Source organism: Myripristis murdjan, chromosome 4 (genome assembly GCF_902150065.1).
Source record: "Myripristis murdjan chromosome 4, fMyrMur1.1, whole genome shotgun sequence".
In the NCBI taxonomy this organism is placed as follows: domain Eukaryota; kingdom Metazoa; phylum Chordata; class Actinopteri; order Holocentriformes; family Holocentridae; genus Myripristis; species Myripristis murdjan.
Window position 1 is genome coordinate 15,504,119 of NC_043983.1, and position 18,177 is coordinate 15,522,295.

At 42.4% G+C, this 18,177-nt stretch overlaps 2 protein-coding genes across 4 annotated transcripts in view; one reads left to right on the forward strand and one right to left on the reverse strand.

Moving 5' to 3' along the window:
• The window catches only part of LOC115357732 (importin-13-like), a 29,699-nt gene extending 28,385 nt beyond the window's left edge, over window positions 1–1,314 (reverse strand). The window contains exons 1-2 of one of the 2 annotated variants that reach the window (XM_030049377.1): window positions 1,221–1,314; window positions 732–818 (exon numbers count right to left, since the gene is read on the reverse strand). In XM_030049377.1, the coding sequence (XP_029905237.1) occupies window positions 732–800 (69 nt within the window). In that variant the 5' untranslated portion in view covers window positions 801–818; window positions 1,221–1,314. Of the gene's footprint in view, window positions 1–731; window positions 819–1,131 lie in introns of both variants that reach the window. The other variant, XM_030049378.1, reaches the window with a different exon arrangement.
• Window positions 1,315–3,006: 1,692 nt separating this feature from the next.
• On the forward strand, window positions 3,007–16,954 carry LOC115358238 (flocculation protein FLO11-like). Of its 2 annotated transcripts, XM_030050117.1 has the most exons (6): window positions 3,007–3,288; window positions 6,439–6,750; window positions 8,854–9,165; window positions 11,072–11,596; window positions 14,046–14,203; window positions 14,439–16,954. In XM_030050117.1, exons 1-6 carry the CDS (start codon window positions 3,222–3,224, stop codon window positions 14,481–14,483), a joined length of 1,419 nt encoding a protein of 472 aa, XP_029905977.1. In that variant the 5' UTR covers window positions 3,007–3,221; the 3' UTR covers window positions 14,484–16,954. The 2 variants fall into 2 exon arrangements, with proteins under 2 accessions (XP_029905977.1, XP_029905978.1); XM_030050118.1 differs by lacking the exon at window positions 8,854–9,165.
• Window positions 16,955–18,177: the final 1,223 nt, after the last annotated feature.

Sequence of the window (18,177 nt, forward strand, 5' to 3'; positions counted from 1 at the left end):
CCTCCAGCTCCCAATCCATCTAATCACATCAGCTCTGTTCTTCAACTGGAACACCTCTCTCACTCTCTCTCTCCCTCTCTCTCTCTCATCTTCCCTATTGTCTCCACACCCCTCCCCTCTGGCCCAAGACAGTGGCCACCCAGCAACAGGGAGATTCATCACAGCAACCAGGCACCCACAGTCAAGATAGCCAAGTGTGTGTGTGCCGCACCACACACACACACACACACACACACACACACACACACACACACACACACACAGAGAGAGAGAGAGAGAGAGAGAGAGAGAGAGAGAGAGAGAGAATCAAAACCCAAACAAGCATTTCATAGTGACAGAGATGGAGTTTGAACCAGGCTGATGGGCTACAATCTGCAGGACACAAACACTCCACCGGTCTGTCCTCTTTGGGTTTTGCTCCCTTTTCTCTTGCTTTGATGTTATCATTCCCTCCATGATCAGTCACAGCTTCAAGAATAATTTGAAAAGACTGAGAGATGAAGTGAAATGATGAATACCAACAGAGATAAATTAACTCCCTGGAGCGGAGTGGTATTGATTTTTTAAAAGACTGCATCATGTGCAGAACTACCAAATTAAAGGTAGTCTTCTTTCTCAGCCCACTGGTCTGTTTTGACTGAGGCGCGACCGTCGCTTGGTAAACCCACAACACCTTGATGCTGTGCGGGCTGACAAGCTGCTCATGAGGACAGCCTGGTCGACAAACTCACCTTTTCCACGTTTTCCACTGTGAAGTCTAGGGCGTCCGGAGTGGCTGCTATCCTCCCCGGCGTCTCCATATCTCCGCTGACACGGAGCTGTCAAATGATAAGAGAGGAGGAAAACATTCAGTAGCCAGCCAGCGTTGCTTGTGCCATTTCCAGAATATTTCCACAGGCGCAGCCGGAATTTATTCGCTTGACGGCATCACAAATTCAGGCTTAACGTTAATAATATCACAAGCTAACCGGCAAGCTAACACCCGCTCGCTTACTTAAGGAGCAGGCTAGCTAACTGACACTACTGGAAAACACTTTAGCAGCGGCTAGCGCTATATGCTAATGCCAACTAGCTAGCAATGCATGTAACGCTATGACTAGCGCCCAATCCAACCAAGCGAGACAACTATACCGGTATTTTGAGAATGTGATGATTTATCCAGTTAATTCCCGCTTATGGTCATTATCTATTTACAGTCTAAAGCTCCAGTATTGTGGCACCTTTCTGTTCTGCGACGATATGAGACGATGCTGGCAGCTCCCTGCCGCTTTTCTGCCTCTGCTCCGTCACCGGGATCTGTTGCTGCGTTCAGGGACTGTCGTAAAAATGCCTTCACCATCTGACCGCAGATGAACAGAAAAACAACGTGGTAAACAGGACTGTGAAATTTGTATATTTCTGTGGTACCCAAGTTGCAGAGACATGCCATTCTAGGGGCGGGGAGCATGCAATCCGTATTTTATTACTGTATCTAATTGGTTGGCATTCTTTGTAAATTATTGGTACTGTTGTATGTTTCTTGGTTACTCCTTGATTGACGTTATTTGATATTTTAACAAAACAATAGCCACAAAACTATTTTATTTATGTCCTCTTTTACAATTTCCAATCAACAGCACTGAAGCAATGACTAATTTTTCGTATTTACGATTTTACAGTAGGCAGGAGCTTCCGAAGAGTCCGTGAAGGCAGCATTTACCTCTCTACCACCTTCATGCCCATTGAGACTCTTCATATTAGTGAATTGGACGACATTTGCATAATATCCTGTATGTTTCACATCAAAAACATAACCATCATATGTGAAGGACCAAAAATCTTGCCTGGGAATGGCATTTTAATTGTTTTCACCGGTACCATTGAATTCCACCAAGACATGTTTAGAAATAGCCTAAGTTTCAGGCCCTTACAAAATCGATAAGATGTGTTTGCACATGAAGATGACATAACGTCAAAATAGCCTCTACACCGGACAGTGAAAACAGCTTCTCTTTCTATAAACACAGCAGACAACGCAGGCTTATGCAGCTGTATCGTCAAGTGCGCTACATCCATAATAAAGTTTGACCAATGAACATATATTTCCACTTAATACACAAGTGTGTTTTTGGACATTTTAATGTTTTGAAAAAAGTACGGATAACGTTAATCACTGTAGCTTATTAAATGATCGGTCGATTGCTGCTAAATGTTAATTAGTACAGGCCATTATGTCCTCCCAGGAAGCATTGCAAATATGGATTTGCTCCCAATAAATCCCTTTAGGTTTTTCCTATTATTACTCGTGTCGGGCTAATCATTTCCCTAACTTACCCAACTTATGGCACTGACTGAACTTAGCTGTGGAGCAAGAGCGCCTCCTTGTGTATCGATGAGGACATCACACTAACCTGAAACGCCCTGTTATGTCATCCAATCGACTATGCGCCATGTCAACTGTCATACAAAAGAAGTGAGAACGACAGATTTACAGCTTGAAGCCAGGGGCCACAAACAAAGCTGTATCATATGTTCAAAATGTTATGAACAATGTTGACAAATGAAAAACTCAACGTGGCAATGAGTGCGGCCATTATATCCTGCTTTATTTCGGGTTACACTCACATTCGTAGTGTTATTTGGCTGATGTGGTTTAAACTTTATGCTGAGAGCCATTCCAACAGCACCGTGCCCATCTTAAAGACTATGACACAGGTGATACATAGCCAGTCATTAAAGGAGAAGGTCACCGGGAAGGTCAGTTATGAGGAGCAGTCAGACACAGCCCGGGTCCCCTCCTAGATAACGATGTTCACTCTCGGTTAGTATGTCAGTCGTACTGTGCGCCGATGTGCGTCAGGATGTAGAGATGCACTATTTTGAATAACAGTGAGTCAGCCTGGCAGCCCGCAGAGAGTCGGGAACACGTGGCACTGTGGAGAGAGAGAGAGAGAGAGAGAGAGAGAGAGAGAGAGAGAGAGAGAGAGAGAGAGAGAGAGAGAGAGAGAGAGAGAGAGACGCACTCGGGACGCGCAGCTCCTGCACTTCAGTCCAGCCACGCTTGCACTGGCGGCGGTTGTTTGCAGTGGTTTCAAGGCCGCTGGGATTTTTCAACTTACGCCACTAAGTTTGGGAAAAGGAGGGGAAAGGAAAAAAAAGGGGGAGAGTCCTTTGAGACACAAGACGAAACGAAGCGACATTTGGCCATTTCCTCTATATAGAGTATAGCAAAAGCTCAAGAGATGGAAACAAAACTCAAGACTGCCCTTTGTGCGCTGCTGCTTATTAACTTGGGATGTACAGCACTGGGTAGGTGATCCTGTTTTGTTTGACTTTTTTGACTTGGGAAAGTTTGCCAAATGGATTCTACTGTCAGTGTATTATTTTGTGCTAAAATTGTCACTGTGGTTTGGACAACTACCTCTCTCTCTCTCTCTCTCTCTCTCTCTCTCACACACACACACACACACACACACACACACACACACACAAATCTCACCTGCATTTATGATGACTTGTGGTGTTTTTCACTCCAAGGCCAATTTTTGGATATGATTGCTCATTTTCAATCAAGGCTGTAAGGCCGCACTCTTGGTAGCTGTTGTAAACTTACAGTAAGTAAGTCCACTTTAGTCCTTGTTACACACACACACACACACACACACACACACTGATTAAGAGACAGGAGTGTTTAGAGTGTATAGGACTGTATTTTCTTTAAATCCTGGAGATCTTTGAATTTGGATGTGAACAAGTTCTCCTTCATCACCTCCACCCACACACCCTCTCTCCTCCACCCTTACCTCTCCACCTCTCCATTTCCCATTGTTTTCTTTTGCACTTCACTTTATTTCAAATGAAACCTTTATTCATGCTATGATTTCTGCCTTCTCACCTCTGCCTTTTGTTTCAATCCAGCCTCACACATTATCTTTCACATCACTTCCTCCCTCCCCCTACTTCCTTCTCCTACTTTCTGCTTCAATTACACCTCACACATCTTCGATCTCTCTCTTCAGTGTAGCCTGCTTCCCCTTTTCTACCTGTCCTTCCATCCTCCTTCTGCTACCGTGCTCTCTTTTCACATCGGATTAAAAAGCGACGAGGCTATTGACATTTGAAAAGATTTTATCTACCACAGGAGCAACTCAAGCTGAAATTCAGATGACTAGAGAAATAGCATGGCTGACATTTACTGGTTTTAAATGAGCTGGAGAAATTATTTTAATTAATGACATATCCAACAATGTTCAGTTTGCTGTTATTTTGTCGGCTTCTTTCTAATTGGCTTGCCTCCACAGTTTGTAGACAGCATGGTGGTGCAGTGGCTTTCAAAGTGGGGCTCGGGGACACCTATGGGCCTGAGGAATAGTTAAATTTCACTGTAATTGATTGTTTTATCTCAGTTTTTATTCCACCTCTTTGAATCTATTTGTCAGCGTTCAAGACTGTCATCTAAACTATTTAATACTTAAAACAAACCAAAACATATTTTCATATATGGCTCCACAAGACAAAAATCACTTCAAATAGGGGTCTGCAGTTTAATGAAAATCAGTTTTTGAGTATGGAGCATGAAAATGATTGAAAATCCCTTTGGTGGTGTATTCTGTGTTTGCAGGTTCAGCTTTAACCAGGCCTTTGCAGTGCCATACACATACATATAACATGCCACTAGAAGACTGAGAGGGCAGATACATGAAACTCTGCCAGAGGTCACACACTGGTTGCCTATAAACACCTGAATTAAGTGTACATGAAAAGGCCGAGGACAGCGCAGACGAGGCTCTTTGTTACAGTCCTGACCTTTTCTGTTCCATTTGATGCCTCCATGAGAAAATCAGTTTGATACACATTTTTTTTCTTTCATCTCTGTGTAATTCTCTTAAAAATAGACACGATTGCATGGTGTGAAAACGCTGGTTATGATTATAACCACTTCCCTGGCTTTTTGCAGAGAATTTAGATTGGGTCTCACACTCCCAGCTTTGAGTACTGAAGTACCCAGCTGCTTGCAGAGAAGTGGTTGGCTGTTCCTCTGACTGCCAGGGTCAAGAAGTGAGCAAGAGCTATTTCCCCAGGTACATGCTGCATTGGCCCTGAAAAATTGTGCGTAAGATCCTGTAATATGTGAGGAGAGCAGCATGCACACTGGAAACAGTAGTTCCCTTTATAAATGTCCTATTCCCTCCACTCTATTTCTCTCTCTCTCCCTCTCAGTTTTTTTCAAACATACTCATATGGGCACGCACACACACACGCGCGAACTTGCTACTCCAGCAGTTGACCCAACCAGTCCTAATAGGGCTATAGTGAGGGAACAGAGCCAGTATTGTACTGCCAAGCACCTCTGTTTATTAATCAGTGCATGTGTGTGTCTTTGTATCTTTTGGAGCTGAACCAGGTCTCTCCCTCTCCCTCTCTCTCTTTCTTTCTCTCTCTCTCTCTCTCTGTTGATGAGCTGTGTGAGTGATTACAAACATAATGAAAGGCATCATGGGAGTGTGTTACTGAGCGGTAATGACATTACATTACATTACATCAGTGCTCTGGTCTTCATCAAAGCGAAGCAGGTAGAAAAAGAAATCAAGACAAATGCAGTGGTGCTAGAGATGAGAAGACACTGGCAGAGAGAGAGAGAGAGGGTTTGAATGTTTTAATTTAAATGACATTACCTCGAAGACCAATAAATTACTTAGCATACATACTGTCATATGGGATGTGGTTGATAACATGCAGAGCAAATGTCAGAATCTGTGAATCCATATCCAAGTCTGTTTTTTTTCCTTTTGAGTCCTTTGAACAATAATGGGACTGCACTTCACTCTTGATCTTGGTATCTTTAGCTCCCAACCGCCGAAGAAAATCTGGGTGGGGAAAGTGAAAGAGAAATTCACTACTTTCCCTAACGGCTATTGCCGAGGCATCTTTGAGCAAGAAAGTTAACCATGGCATGCTTTAGTGTAGCTGCTCAGAGGACTGTGGTCGCATTGGACACTTCCCACTGTTAATGCAAGTGACTGTATTAAAGTGAAGCATGAGTGTGCCGCTGGAAAAAAAAGTATGCATGATCAAGATTAGTTAGCTTCACTCAGTAAATAAAAGACACACAGCAAATTTGTGAGTATATGACTTACTCAGTACAAACAGTGGTATGTGCTGATTTTTACACATACAATCAAAGCAACAGCAACAGTTCTGCTGTGTTCGAAAACTTACCTCTTAAGTCTCCTGTCTGCTCTGAATAAAGAGAAAATAAGTTGCTTATGACTCTAAAGAAGTCACCATGGGTTGACCACCATCCAACAAGCTGGCACGGTGATCTTATGACTCCTACTGGCGATTCACAGCTCACATTTGAGATCTCAGTGGCACCAAAATTTACCATTACGTAAGCATAATTGCAATAAAATGTTTCTAGTAATAATTCGTGTCTCTACTTGGTTTTGTCCTCACCAGGTGATGACCCTTCTCCTGCCCAAACCAATGCAAATGTTACTCTTGATGTGGGCAGCCCTGAGTCCCCTGAGTCCCCCCCTCAGCAACCTCCATCACCCTCTGGTTCGGAGGCAGCAGAGTCTGTGTCTGACCCTGGCCCAGAGTCCCCTGCCCCTGCACCCACAGCAGCGAGCTCCAACCACAGCAGCAGCAGCAACAATAGAACAGGAAATGTCATATCTTTAGCTGATGAAACAACAGTGGCATCTCCAGTCCCACACCAGAACACAAGTTCCCCACCTGATGCTCAAGACGCTGGCAACGAGGGCAATGGTAATTATGTAACTCCTCACATGAAATCAGCTCTTTTTTAACTGTGCAAATCATTATAATAAAAGATCATGGAAGGATCATGGAAAAAACTTGGTGAACCATTTCAACCTTTTCAAGTTAAAGTCAGAATAAACTTTTTCTTTCATCCGAGACTATTCACCTATTTAACAACAGAGTCAACTGAACTTAATATTTTATTATTATTATTATTATTATTATTTCCTTTTTTATTTTGTTCCTTTTTCTTTTTTTGTCTTTCTTTGTTTCTTTTTTTCTTTCTTTAATCTTTACATCAAAGTCCTATTGCTACTTCTTCCTGGAACACAGCAAGGGATGTATAAAGAAGGAAAAGACAATACTTCACAGCTAGATTCTGTTGCCACTAGTATTGAAGTGAAAGGGACAGGCATGGAAAATTCAACTATAAACCTCAGTAGCTCTGCCTTTTGAACTGTGCCGGTCTTTTCCTTCTTTATATGTTCCCTGGAAGACAGTTTCTTCAGGTGGTGACGTCATCAGAAACTAGTAGGCATGAACAAAAATGTCATCCAATTTTTTTTTAACAATCATGCCCCTCCCATCAAACAAAACAGCTTTTCTCTCCCCAACTGATCGCCCACTATTGTACTTTTTCTGCAAGATGGCTCTCTGTGTTAATCCCCACCGTAACAACCTGTTCCAATAGGAAATACATCAAATGAAGGAAGCAAAAGATTCTCAAAATGCCATTTCACTCTGAGTTTAAAGGTGCACTATAATTTTGCCATGGTTTGATTGATTCAGCTGACAAAAGCATGTCATTTATCACTCAGTCGGGTTAATGTTGTGAACCATGTAGATCCAACCATCAAATTAATGTGCTTATTCCGCCACTTTGGGCCTCATTTAAATCAACCTTGAGCAATTTTGCATAGTGCACCTTTAACCTAGCTAAGTGAAGATGTTGAGAATGACCGGACGAAGACACAATAATGTTGCTGCCCAATTGTTTTAGTCTCTTTTTGAGGGTTGCCAGTAGGGAAGCGTTGTTGCAGTTCAGAAGAATTTAGTAGGAAGCCCAGCAGCAGGTGGCTCAGATGTTAGAAGCTATATTTAACCAAGTTGTTATCTCTGTTCTCCAGGTCCAGAGCAGGGCCACAGAGTGAGCAGAAACACTGTGACAGGGTTCAGGCGTTGACAGTCACACACACACACACACACACACACACACACACACACACACACACACACACACACACACACACACACACACACACACACACACACACACCAAACTTGGAGGCAGAGAGCTTAGCTTCGACTTTAAAAGTCGACATTACCTCGAAGACCAATAAATTACTTAGCATACATACTGTCATATGGGATGTGGTTGATAACATGCAGAGCAAATGTCAGAATCTGTGAATCCATATCCAAGTCTGTTTTTTTTCCTTTTGAGTCCTTTGAACAATAATGGGACTGCACTTCACTCTTGATCTTGGTATCTTTAGCTCCCAACCGCCGAAGAAAATCTGGGTGGGGAAAGTGAAAGAGAAATTCACTACTTTCCCTAACGGCTATTGCCGAGGCATCTTTGAGCAAGAAAGTTAACCATGGCATGCTTTAGTGTAGCTGCTCAGAGGACTGTGGTCGCATTGGACACTTCCCACTGTTAATGCAAGTGACTGTATTAAAGTGAAGCATGAGTGTGCCGCTGGAAAAAAAAGTATGCATGATCAAGATTAGTTAGCTTCACTCAGTAAATAAAAGACACACAGCAAATTTGTGAGTATATGACTTACTCAGTACAAACAGTGGTATGTGCTGATTTTTACACATACAATCAAAGCAACAGCAACAGTTCTGCTGTGTTCGAAAACTTACCTCTTAAGTCTCCTGTCTGCTCTGAATAAAGAGAAAATAAGTTGCTTATGACTCTAAAGAAGTCACCATGGGTTGACCACCATCCAACAAGCTGGCACGGTGATCTTATGACTCCTACTGGCGATTCACAGCTCACATTTGAGATCTCAGTGGCACCAAAATTTACCATTACGTAAGCATAATTGCAATAAAATGTTTCTAGTAATAATTCGTGTCTCTACTTGGTTTTGTCCTCACCAGGTGATGACCCTTCTCCTGCCCAAACCAATGCAAATGTTACTCTTGATGTGGGCAGCCCTGAGTCCCCTGAGTCCCCCCCTCAGCAACCTCCATCACCCTCTGGTTCGGAGGCAGCAGAGTCTGTGTCTGACCCTGGCCCAGAGTCCCCTGCCCCTGCACCCACAGCAGCGAGCTCCAACCACAGCAGCAGCAGCAACAATAGAACAGGAAATGTCATATCTTTAGCTGATGAAACAACAGTGGCATCTCCAGTCCCACACCAGAACACAAGTTCCCCACCTGATGCTCAAGACGCTGGCAACGAGGGCAATGGTAATTATGTAACTCCTCACATGAAATCAGCTCTTTTTTAACTGTGCAAATCATTATAATAAAAGATCATGGAAGGATCATGGAAAAAACTTGGTGAACCATTTCAACCTTTTCAAGTTAAAGTCAGAATAAACTTTTTCTTTCATCCGAGACTATTCACCTATTTAACAACAGAGTCAACTGAACTTAATATTTTATTATTATTATTATTATTATTATTTCCTTTTTTATTTTGTTCCTTTTTCTTTTTTTGTCTTTCTTTGTTTCTTTTTTTCTTTCTTTAATCTTTACATCAAAGTCCTATTGCTACTTCTTCCTGGAACACAGCAAGGGAGAAGGAAAAGACAATACTTCACAGCTAGATTCTGTTGCCACTAGTATTGAAGTGAAAGGGACAGGCATGGAAAATTCAACTATAAACCTCAGTAGCTCTGCCTTTTGAACTGTGCTGGTCTTTTCCTTCTTTATATGTTCCCTGGAAGACAGTTTCTTCAGGTGGTGACGTCATCAGGAACTAGTAGGCATGAACAAAAATGTCATCCAATTTTTTTTTAACAATCATGCCCCTCCCACCAAACAAAACAGCTTTTCTCTCCCCAACTGATCGCCCACTATTGTACTTTTTCTGCAAGATGGCTCTCTGTGTTAATCCCCACCGTAACAACCTGTTCCAATTGGAAATACACCAAATGAAGGAAGCAAAAGATTCTCAAAATGCCATTTCACTCTGAGTTTAAAGGTGCACTATAATTTTGTCATGGTTTGATTGATTCAGCTGACAAAAGCATGTAATTTATCACTGAGTCGGGTTAATGTTGTGAACCATGTAGATCCAACCATCAAATTAATGTGCTTATTCTGCCACTTTGGGCCTCATTTAAATCAGCCGTGAGCAATTTTGCATAGTGCACCTTTAACCTAGCTAAGTGAAGATGTTGAGAATGACCGGACGAAGACACAATAATGTTGCTGCCCAATTGTTTTAGTCTCTTTTTGAGGGTTGCCAGTAGGGAAGCGTTGTTGCAGTTCAGAAGAATTTAGTAGGAAGCCCAGCAGCAGGTGGCTCAGATGTTAGAAGCTATATTTAACCAAGTTGTTATCTCTGTTCTCCAGGTCCAGAGCAGGGCCACAGAGTGAGCAGAAACACTGTGACAGGGTTCAGGCGTTGACAGTCACACACACACACACACACACACACACACACACACACACACACACACACCAAACTTGGAGGCAGAGAGCTTAGCTTCGACTTTAAAAGGCTAAAGGTGCACAGACAGTTAGGAAGCTGAGGACCAGAGGAAGAAAGAACATTAGATTTATGTCAGAGCTGGTTTAAGGTAAAAAGGGTAGGGACTAAATAAATAAGGTATGACTTAGAATTAATTCAGTAAGGTGTGGTCTGTTGAGAGAACAACAAAATAAAGGAAAAGTTAGCGCAGAGGAGAGTCAGATGGAGTCTAGGTGACGAGCTGCATGATTAAATGCAGTGTGACTTTTCACAAGGGTGTGAGAAAGGTGGAAGCCTAATGTTCCTTGCAGACACTCTCTCTCTCTCTCTCTCTCTCTCTCTCTCTCTCACACACACACACACACACACACACACACACACACAGAGTCTCACAAGCACACATTTTCAGTTACAGAAAAACCAAAAAAGAAACTCTTCATACTTGACAATCATTTGCATCCACATAACTTCTTCCTCCACACTTCCCATATGAGGACACAAAACCAACATAAGTGTGTTTTGGGGAAGTACGTAAAGAACCGCAATGCCTCTTCATGTGCAAATTAGAGACATATATTAGAAGGGGAAATTTCAGAATGGCAGGAAAAAATTACGTCATCAACTATTTTGACGATGACCCTCCATGTCTCTCTGTTTTCGTGTCTCACTTTCTAGCCACCAGCAAGGACACTCCCATCCCTCCCTCACCGTTTCCAGACAAGAAAGAGAACCTGACAGATCAGACACCAGCGCAGACCCTGCTTCCCACCGCGGAGCACAACACCTCCACCTCGCAGAGTACCACCACCAGCCCCACACACACAGCTCACATTGCCCCTACACAAACACCGCTCACCACCTTGCCTTCAAACACAACACATCACCCCTCCACCCATACACACACACCTACCAACTCCACATCACACTCAAGCCATCCCACTACGCCCCCCCTCCCCAAAATGCATTCGTCCACCTCTGCCCCAGCGCCTGAGCTGCGCCCGGGGACCACTATCACCAGCACCAGCACCCAGACCAGTTCAACCACCAGCAGCAGCTCCAGTTCTAAGCCGCCCAAGCCAACGTCTCCCCGACTGCATCCCGAAAAGTCCAGTGTGGCCCACACCAGCCCACCCAGAAACTCCTCCGCCCAGACAAAAGCCCAGGACATCATCCCATCCAAGCTGAACGTGGGGGATGACAGTAAGTGCATCAAGTTTCTGTGTTCCTCTATGTTGATTTGCTCGGGACTATTTACTACTAGGATATTGACACAGGCAAAACTGAACTGGCTTCACAACAAAGGCCACGCTGTTATTTGTTTTCCAGCACAAGCCAGTCCCTGCTTCTACACACACACACACACACACACACACACACACACACAAAACCACAGCCACACCACGCATTCTACATCTTCTACAAGCACTGTCACCACCAAGCACTCCACAATCAGAGCTCTGTTTGGGAGCAGGACAGTGGCAGTCATGGGACTCAGGCCTTGAGCGCTCTCTGTTCTCCTTAGTCCTGTCTTCCCTGCCCTCTCTCTGTCCCCCCTCCCCTCTCTGTCTGGCTGGTAAATTATTTATATGTATTTACATATTTTATTTTGCCACCTATCCCCTTCCCCTTGAGAGGTCATTTCCCAAGCCGTCATTGCAAATAAAAGGAAAATTGTTCTCAATTGACCTGCCTGGTTGAATCAAGTTAACGTATAATAAGTTCTCTCTGCTTCTTCCCTTTCTGTGGTTTTATTTGGCCAGGCTTGGCACACTGCCTCTTTCCATTAGCCAGAAAAACTGGGAGTATTCACTACTCTGTGGTTGTTGTTACTTAGGGGATAAAAAAAAAACAACTAAGTCTACAAAATGGTCTCTTATGGCAACATCCATACATACAAATACACAGCCAAACAACCACACATGTAAACTCACATATGTAGCTATGTAGACATGCATGTACACACACACACACACATACACAGAATTATCAGTGATGTTTTTTGTGATTATATTAGAAGCACTTCCTCTAGAAACACATACATGCTACATGCACATACACTCTCAGAAAATAAAGCACGTGTTTGTACCTGCAGGGCTACAACGGCCTGTCACTCGGGCAGTTCCCTTCTAAGGAACAGCTTTTGTACCCTTGACATTGGGTACTTATTTGTACCATTGTGGCTTGTAGCTCATAGAGACCAGTCTTGTTCCTGTAACTACAATGTTGACTGGATAATTGTATTGCCTATTTATCATATCCACAAATCTACAAAACATATTTCACTTCAAGGCTACTCAGCCATAGCCTAAGTCAACATTATACCTAATTAAACTCACTTTTTATGTATTTATTTATTAATGCATTTATTAGTTAATTATATTTTGCTTAACAAATACTGTCTCCTGATATTCTACAGAAACAGTTAGAGGAATCTGTAGATATATGTACCTTTTACTGCTTGGGAACATATAAGTACCTTTTTGGCTCTAGAAAAGGTTCACATAATTACCTTGACGACCACTGATTATTCCTAGGAGGTACATTTGTGTAGATTGTACCTTGGGGGACAGAAATGGACTCCTACTGTGCCCCTATTTCTGACAGTGTGTAGTACAAACTTATAAATTCTGCTCAATTATGAGCACAAGTAGAGGCAAGCACAAGATTACACGCAGTGTGTAAAAGGCTGGTGTGTGGGCTAAGCTATATGATGAAACTCCACATGGACATGCTGCACATGCTGTTCCAGGCTATACATGCTGCAGCACCTGTGTCTATTATTAGTTTTATTCACGGCTCTTAAAGGACTAACTGACAATGCTTGCATCATGGGTGTGGTGTTTGGATCTTCATAGGTTTAGGTTTCAACATGGGTCATAAATCTGTTATTAAAACTATGATGAGTTTAATTAAAATCTTTGACACATTGTCAATTGCAAGTGTTTATACTTGAGGCACAGCAAATTCAATTTGCACTGAATTGAAAAATGAATTGATGTCAAATATCATACAATACAACTTATTTTTTTTTACATTTCAGTTTCTTGTACTTTTATGTAAAAATGTCATTACTTTAACTTCCAAGAAATTGGAAAATATTTCATGGTGGCATAGAATACCAGGTGTGCAAAAAAATTCAAACCAATAATATTATCACAGAGTTTTGAACAACAAAAACTGCCTTGTTCTCCCTAAGTGACATCTCATTTGTTTATACGTTTGAGTGATCCCTCTGTACGTTACGTCCCTGACCTACAGTTTCCCTTTGAGCTGTAAATACACCACAAGAAGGAAACCAAATGCTCTCATGTTGCACTTTCACTGTGACTTTAGAAGTCCCCATTAAACGAATTTCCATTACTTTTACTTCCTGCAAACAGTGTGTCTTTAGTGGTGACCTCATGCCGTACCAGTAGGAGTAAATAAAAATTTCAACTAATAAAACCAGCACAGATTTTTGAACGATCCCACCCCTCAACCCCTCCCAGCAAATAAAACTACATTTCTCACCCTGGCTGAAATCTGCGTTACCCTTTTGAGTGAACACTCCCCATATTATGTTTCACCCCAACATCCTGTTACAACAGGAAAGACGTAAAATCAAGGGTGACATGTGCCCCGCTGACAGTATCTGCTGTGTTTTATTCAGCGACAGTGGTCCATCAGTCTCCCGCCTTAGACCCCCTGCTGGCCGGCCTGGTGTCTGCCTTCATCATCACTGCTGTCATCATCACTCTGCTCCTCTTCCTCAAACTACGCAGAAGAAATAACCGGCCAGAGTTCCGCAGGCTCCAGGATCTGCCTATGGTGAGCGCCGCCATGACATTCAGACACTTTCACTGTTCTTCATGTCAATATTAAGTCAGTCAGGTTTTGTTACCCCAAAGATGAGATATGTTGTTACAGCCTGTTATCCTCTCCAATTTGTTTGGCTGATTTTGCAAATTTTACAATTAGAGAATCTAATTGACAGCGTAAACATTGTAGATCTGTACGTGGGTGGTGATGTGTAGCTATTATGATTCTTTTGTCTCCCATGTAGGACGATATGATGGAGGACACACCCTTGTCCATGTACAGCTACTGACAGAGGGAAGACTGAAAGAAAAAAACAAAAAAAAAAACGGGTGCCTCCACACTCTCCTTCGGTCCAGAGCCAGGCCGCCGCAGTCTGGCCTGGTCTCCTTTCCTTCATCTGCACCCAAAACAAAGAATCCTGGGTAGGTGTCAGTGAATTCCTGGAAGGAGCTCGCCTTTTGCTTTCATTTATCCAGCATTCCCAGAGCGAGATGTAGGAAAGGACCTGAAGGAAGCTGCAAAGGACAATAAAGATATCACCCATGTCAGGGCCCCCTGACAAAAGTAGCCCCCATTTTGTTTCCTGTGATCATGAATTAGGCCATCATCTAACTGTATTCAGCACTGTACAGTATTATATTTTCTAGTCCAACATTTTTATGGGGGGACGGGGGGTTGTATGAAAAATTTTGACTTCCTCAGGGTTGATAAGGATAGGTTGACTCAGATTTTTCACCATGCTTGCAGCAGGAAGTGGCATTATTGGTTGTGTCCACTCCTGGGACGGCTTCGGTCTGGACACAATGACAGCTTGCCCTGCAGGTAACTTATCTGGGGGCACTGCTCTAATTTCCCTGTATTAATTCATGTTTGGAAGTGGGGCAGGGTAAGCAATGTTAGAGCTGTACCTAGAAGCCGGCCTGTTCCCGGAACCCTGCTGCTGGTCCAGACAAGAGACCAGACAAGAGGGCTGAGAGGAAGAACATAACAAAAGGCCTGATTATAGTGTTAATGAGGTTGCACTTTATGTTGTAAGAGAAAACTATCGGGTCAAGATCGAGATGAGGCCACATAGAGCTGCAAACAAAAAATATTGCAAACAAAAGTATTGTAAACAAATGAAAAAAAGAAAATTTGTGAGTGAAATCAAAGTATTGTAAATCAAATTTAAGTATCGAAAAAAGAAGTACTTGAAATATTTTTCTTTCCTTCCTCTCCTTTGGTTTCATTTTTTCAATAATCATTTTCTTGTCTTTGCAATACTTGCTTTTCTTTGTAGTATTTTTTTTTTTCATTGTATTTCACTTGTTGCCCTGTTGTTGATGCGGGCGTGGGGTTCAAGGAGGGAGGCATATCCAAAGCTGAAGATGATTTGTCGGTCATCTACCACCAAAACTGATCTCTTAATCTGTGGACACAAAGTTTCACAGAGCAATATGCAAATAAGTGTTGCAAAGGAAAGAAAGATTCAGATATATTTTCCTGTACTTCACTTTTATTTTCTTTAGCATATATACACTTCATTTTTTGTCTGCAAACCTACAAAACCTTTCTTTTGTTTGCACTTCTATTTGGCCTAATTTGGACTCCATAGTAAATGGACAAATGCCTTTGTTTATGAGAAAAAAAAAAAGAGAGGTGTGTGCATGCATAGGTGCGTGCATAGCCGTGTGTGCGTGTGTATGTGTGGATGTGTGTTTGTGTGGATGTGTGTGAGTTCATGAAAAGGTGCATGTGTGGTGTTTGGGAGGGCGTGGTAGGGGGTATTTAAATGTTTTTATTTCTGTGTTGAAGGTCCTGCTGTCTTTAGGCCTTAGTCTGACCTGTACAGTGTGTTTTTGTTTCTTTCCTGAGCTCTCTAGTGCAGGAGAGTGCCTTACACAGGGTAGGAACAGCTCTTATTCTACACTGTAGATGTATTTACTTTACTTCCTATTCAAACCCACTAACTTTCTGGCTTACCAGTCATTCCCAGTGCTATGGTTTTCATTCCCATACAAACATACACCCAGGGCCAGGATGCTGCTCTGACTTGCCTGGGTTTGAACAGCCCTGAGCGTCCTCACCAAGAGGCTGCCATTCAAATGTTGACAGTTTTAGACTGAAATTGGCCAGTGGCCTTTCCATACAATGCAAGCATTGTCTTGTGCATGGTAATACTACTGATGATTGCATCATGCAAGGACAATGTCATTTTGTATTTGTTTTTTGCTCTTTGTTTTGTTTTTTACTTGCTGTTTCAGCTTTTCTCCAGAACATATTAAAAATGTCAAATGAACTGTCGTCACAACATCTTGTTCGTCCTTTTCATTCTGTAGGGAAATTTTTAAAAATCCATTGATTATAATGTATGTCTGTCTCCCTAACTCTGTATTTTCTCAGCAAATATGTAGGAAGCATAAGCGAAACACTGAGACATATAGAGGACAGTAGAATGACCCACATCTATTTATCACTGAATTAGCAGAGAGCCCATGTACTGATTCATCATGAAGGCTTCCGATTCTAATCAAAGTCCGGGATTGGAGCTAATACTTGTGATTAGCTGCTCTTTAATCTTTCACCGTGAATAATTATATCTGGTAATCAGTTACATACTTCAGATCTCTGATGTTTCAGTGTTAATGTCTCAATGCTGCCCTGTGTTTATCCCTTTTATGAAGTGCCAGAAGTGTCCTGATAGCATTTGAGGTTTTGCTGCCAGCTGTGGATTATGGATTGATCTCTTGATGTTTTATGATTAAAGATATTTTGAAGCCATCCTCGTGTTTCTCTCCTATTTACATCTCACTCCACCATTAAGGGTTTGCTGTCTGCAGCTCTTTGACACCAGCAGTAAACAGAAACACAATTGGAAAACACTGAGCTACAGAAGTAACCGCAGCAAATCAAGCCCTTCTCTTTCAACTTTAACACAGGCTTTTTATTGTTGGCGCTAAAACACAGCACATTTCATTTACAGACCTTAAAGTGAATCAACACACTGCTTTACAGCAGCACCACAGCACAATACTTGGCAAATGCAGTACAACTGCAGTAAAAAGGTCTGATTCATCGGTCTCTATCTGACCGCAATAACACATAGAAGACTCTTTTATTCATGTACGTCTTTTTTTCCATTATATTAACTACCCAAAGACTGTGCATCAGAGGATGTTTGTCGTTTCCTTGAGGATCTTCACCAGTGGCAGCCAAGTCGACTACTGAGCCTCTTTCCCCTTTGGCTGAGTTTGGGTGTATCTGTGGTCGCTCCTGCCACCCAACTCGTCACATACACACCCTCCTGAACACCTAACCTCCCTCATCTGCTCCCCCCTTGTCGTCACTCTGGACCAGAGTCCTCCATGGGGGGTGTCTAGATTATGAAATATTCAACAGCCTGACACCCAGCCTGGCGCCATGTGACTCATGTCAGACATGACAGCATAAAGGGACTCGTAACTCAGCTGTGAGGGACGGAGAACGCAGCACAGGGGCAATATCTCAGCATTGTTGATGGCTTTGGGTTCCTGTTTTCGCTCACCTCAACTGGACTCAAAACACATACATCATCTGGCCACTACTTTGTGGAAGAGTGGCATACAGTTGTAAAAAAAAAAAAAATTAATAACCCCCCAGTTTGACCCCATTCAATTTAATGGGGACAAGTGGGTAAACAAAATTACCATGATGATGTGCTTTCAATGTCATGTACACATTTTGTACCCACAGGTGTTTCATCGAGGTCTATTTGACCCCAGGCTGTTTGTTTTAGTACGTTTTGGATGACACAGAGGAACTATAACATGCCATTTAATATCTGCAAAACACTTCCCTCTGCTTTAGGGCCCTAACAGAATATAACCACACCTGTGGCAACTGACAGTTGATGTGACATGGAGGAATTTAATGTTTAAGGGGGGGATGTTTTATCTAAAGGGCTATTTATGTAGTCAACAAGAAACATAAAGTACCTGACACACATTTTATTATAATGATTTTCT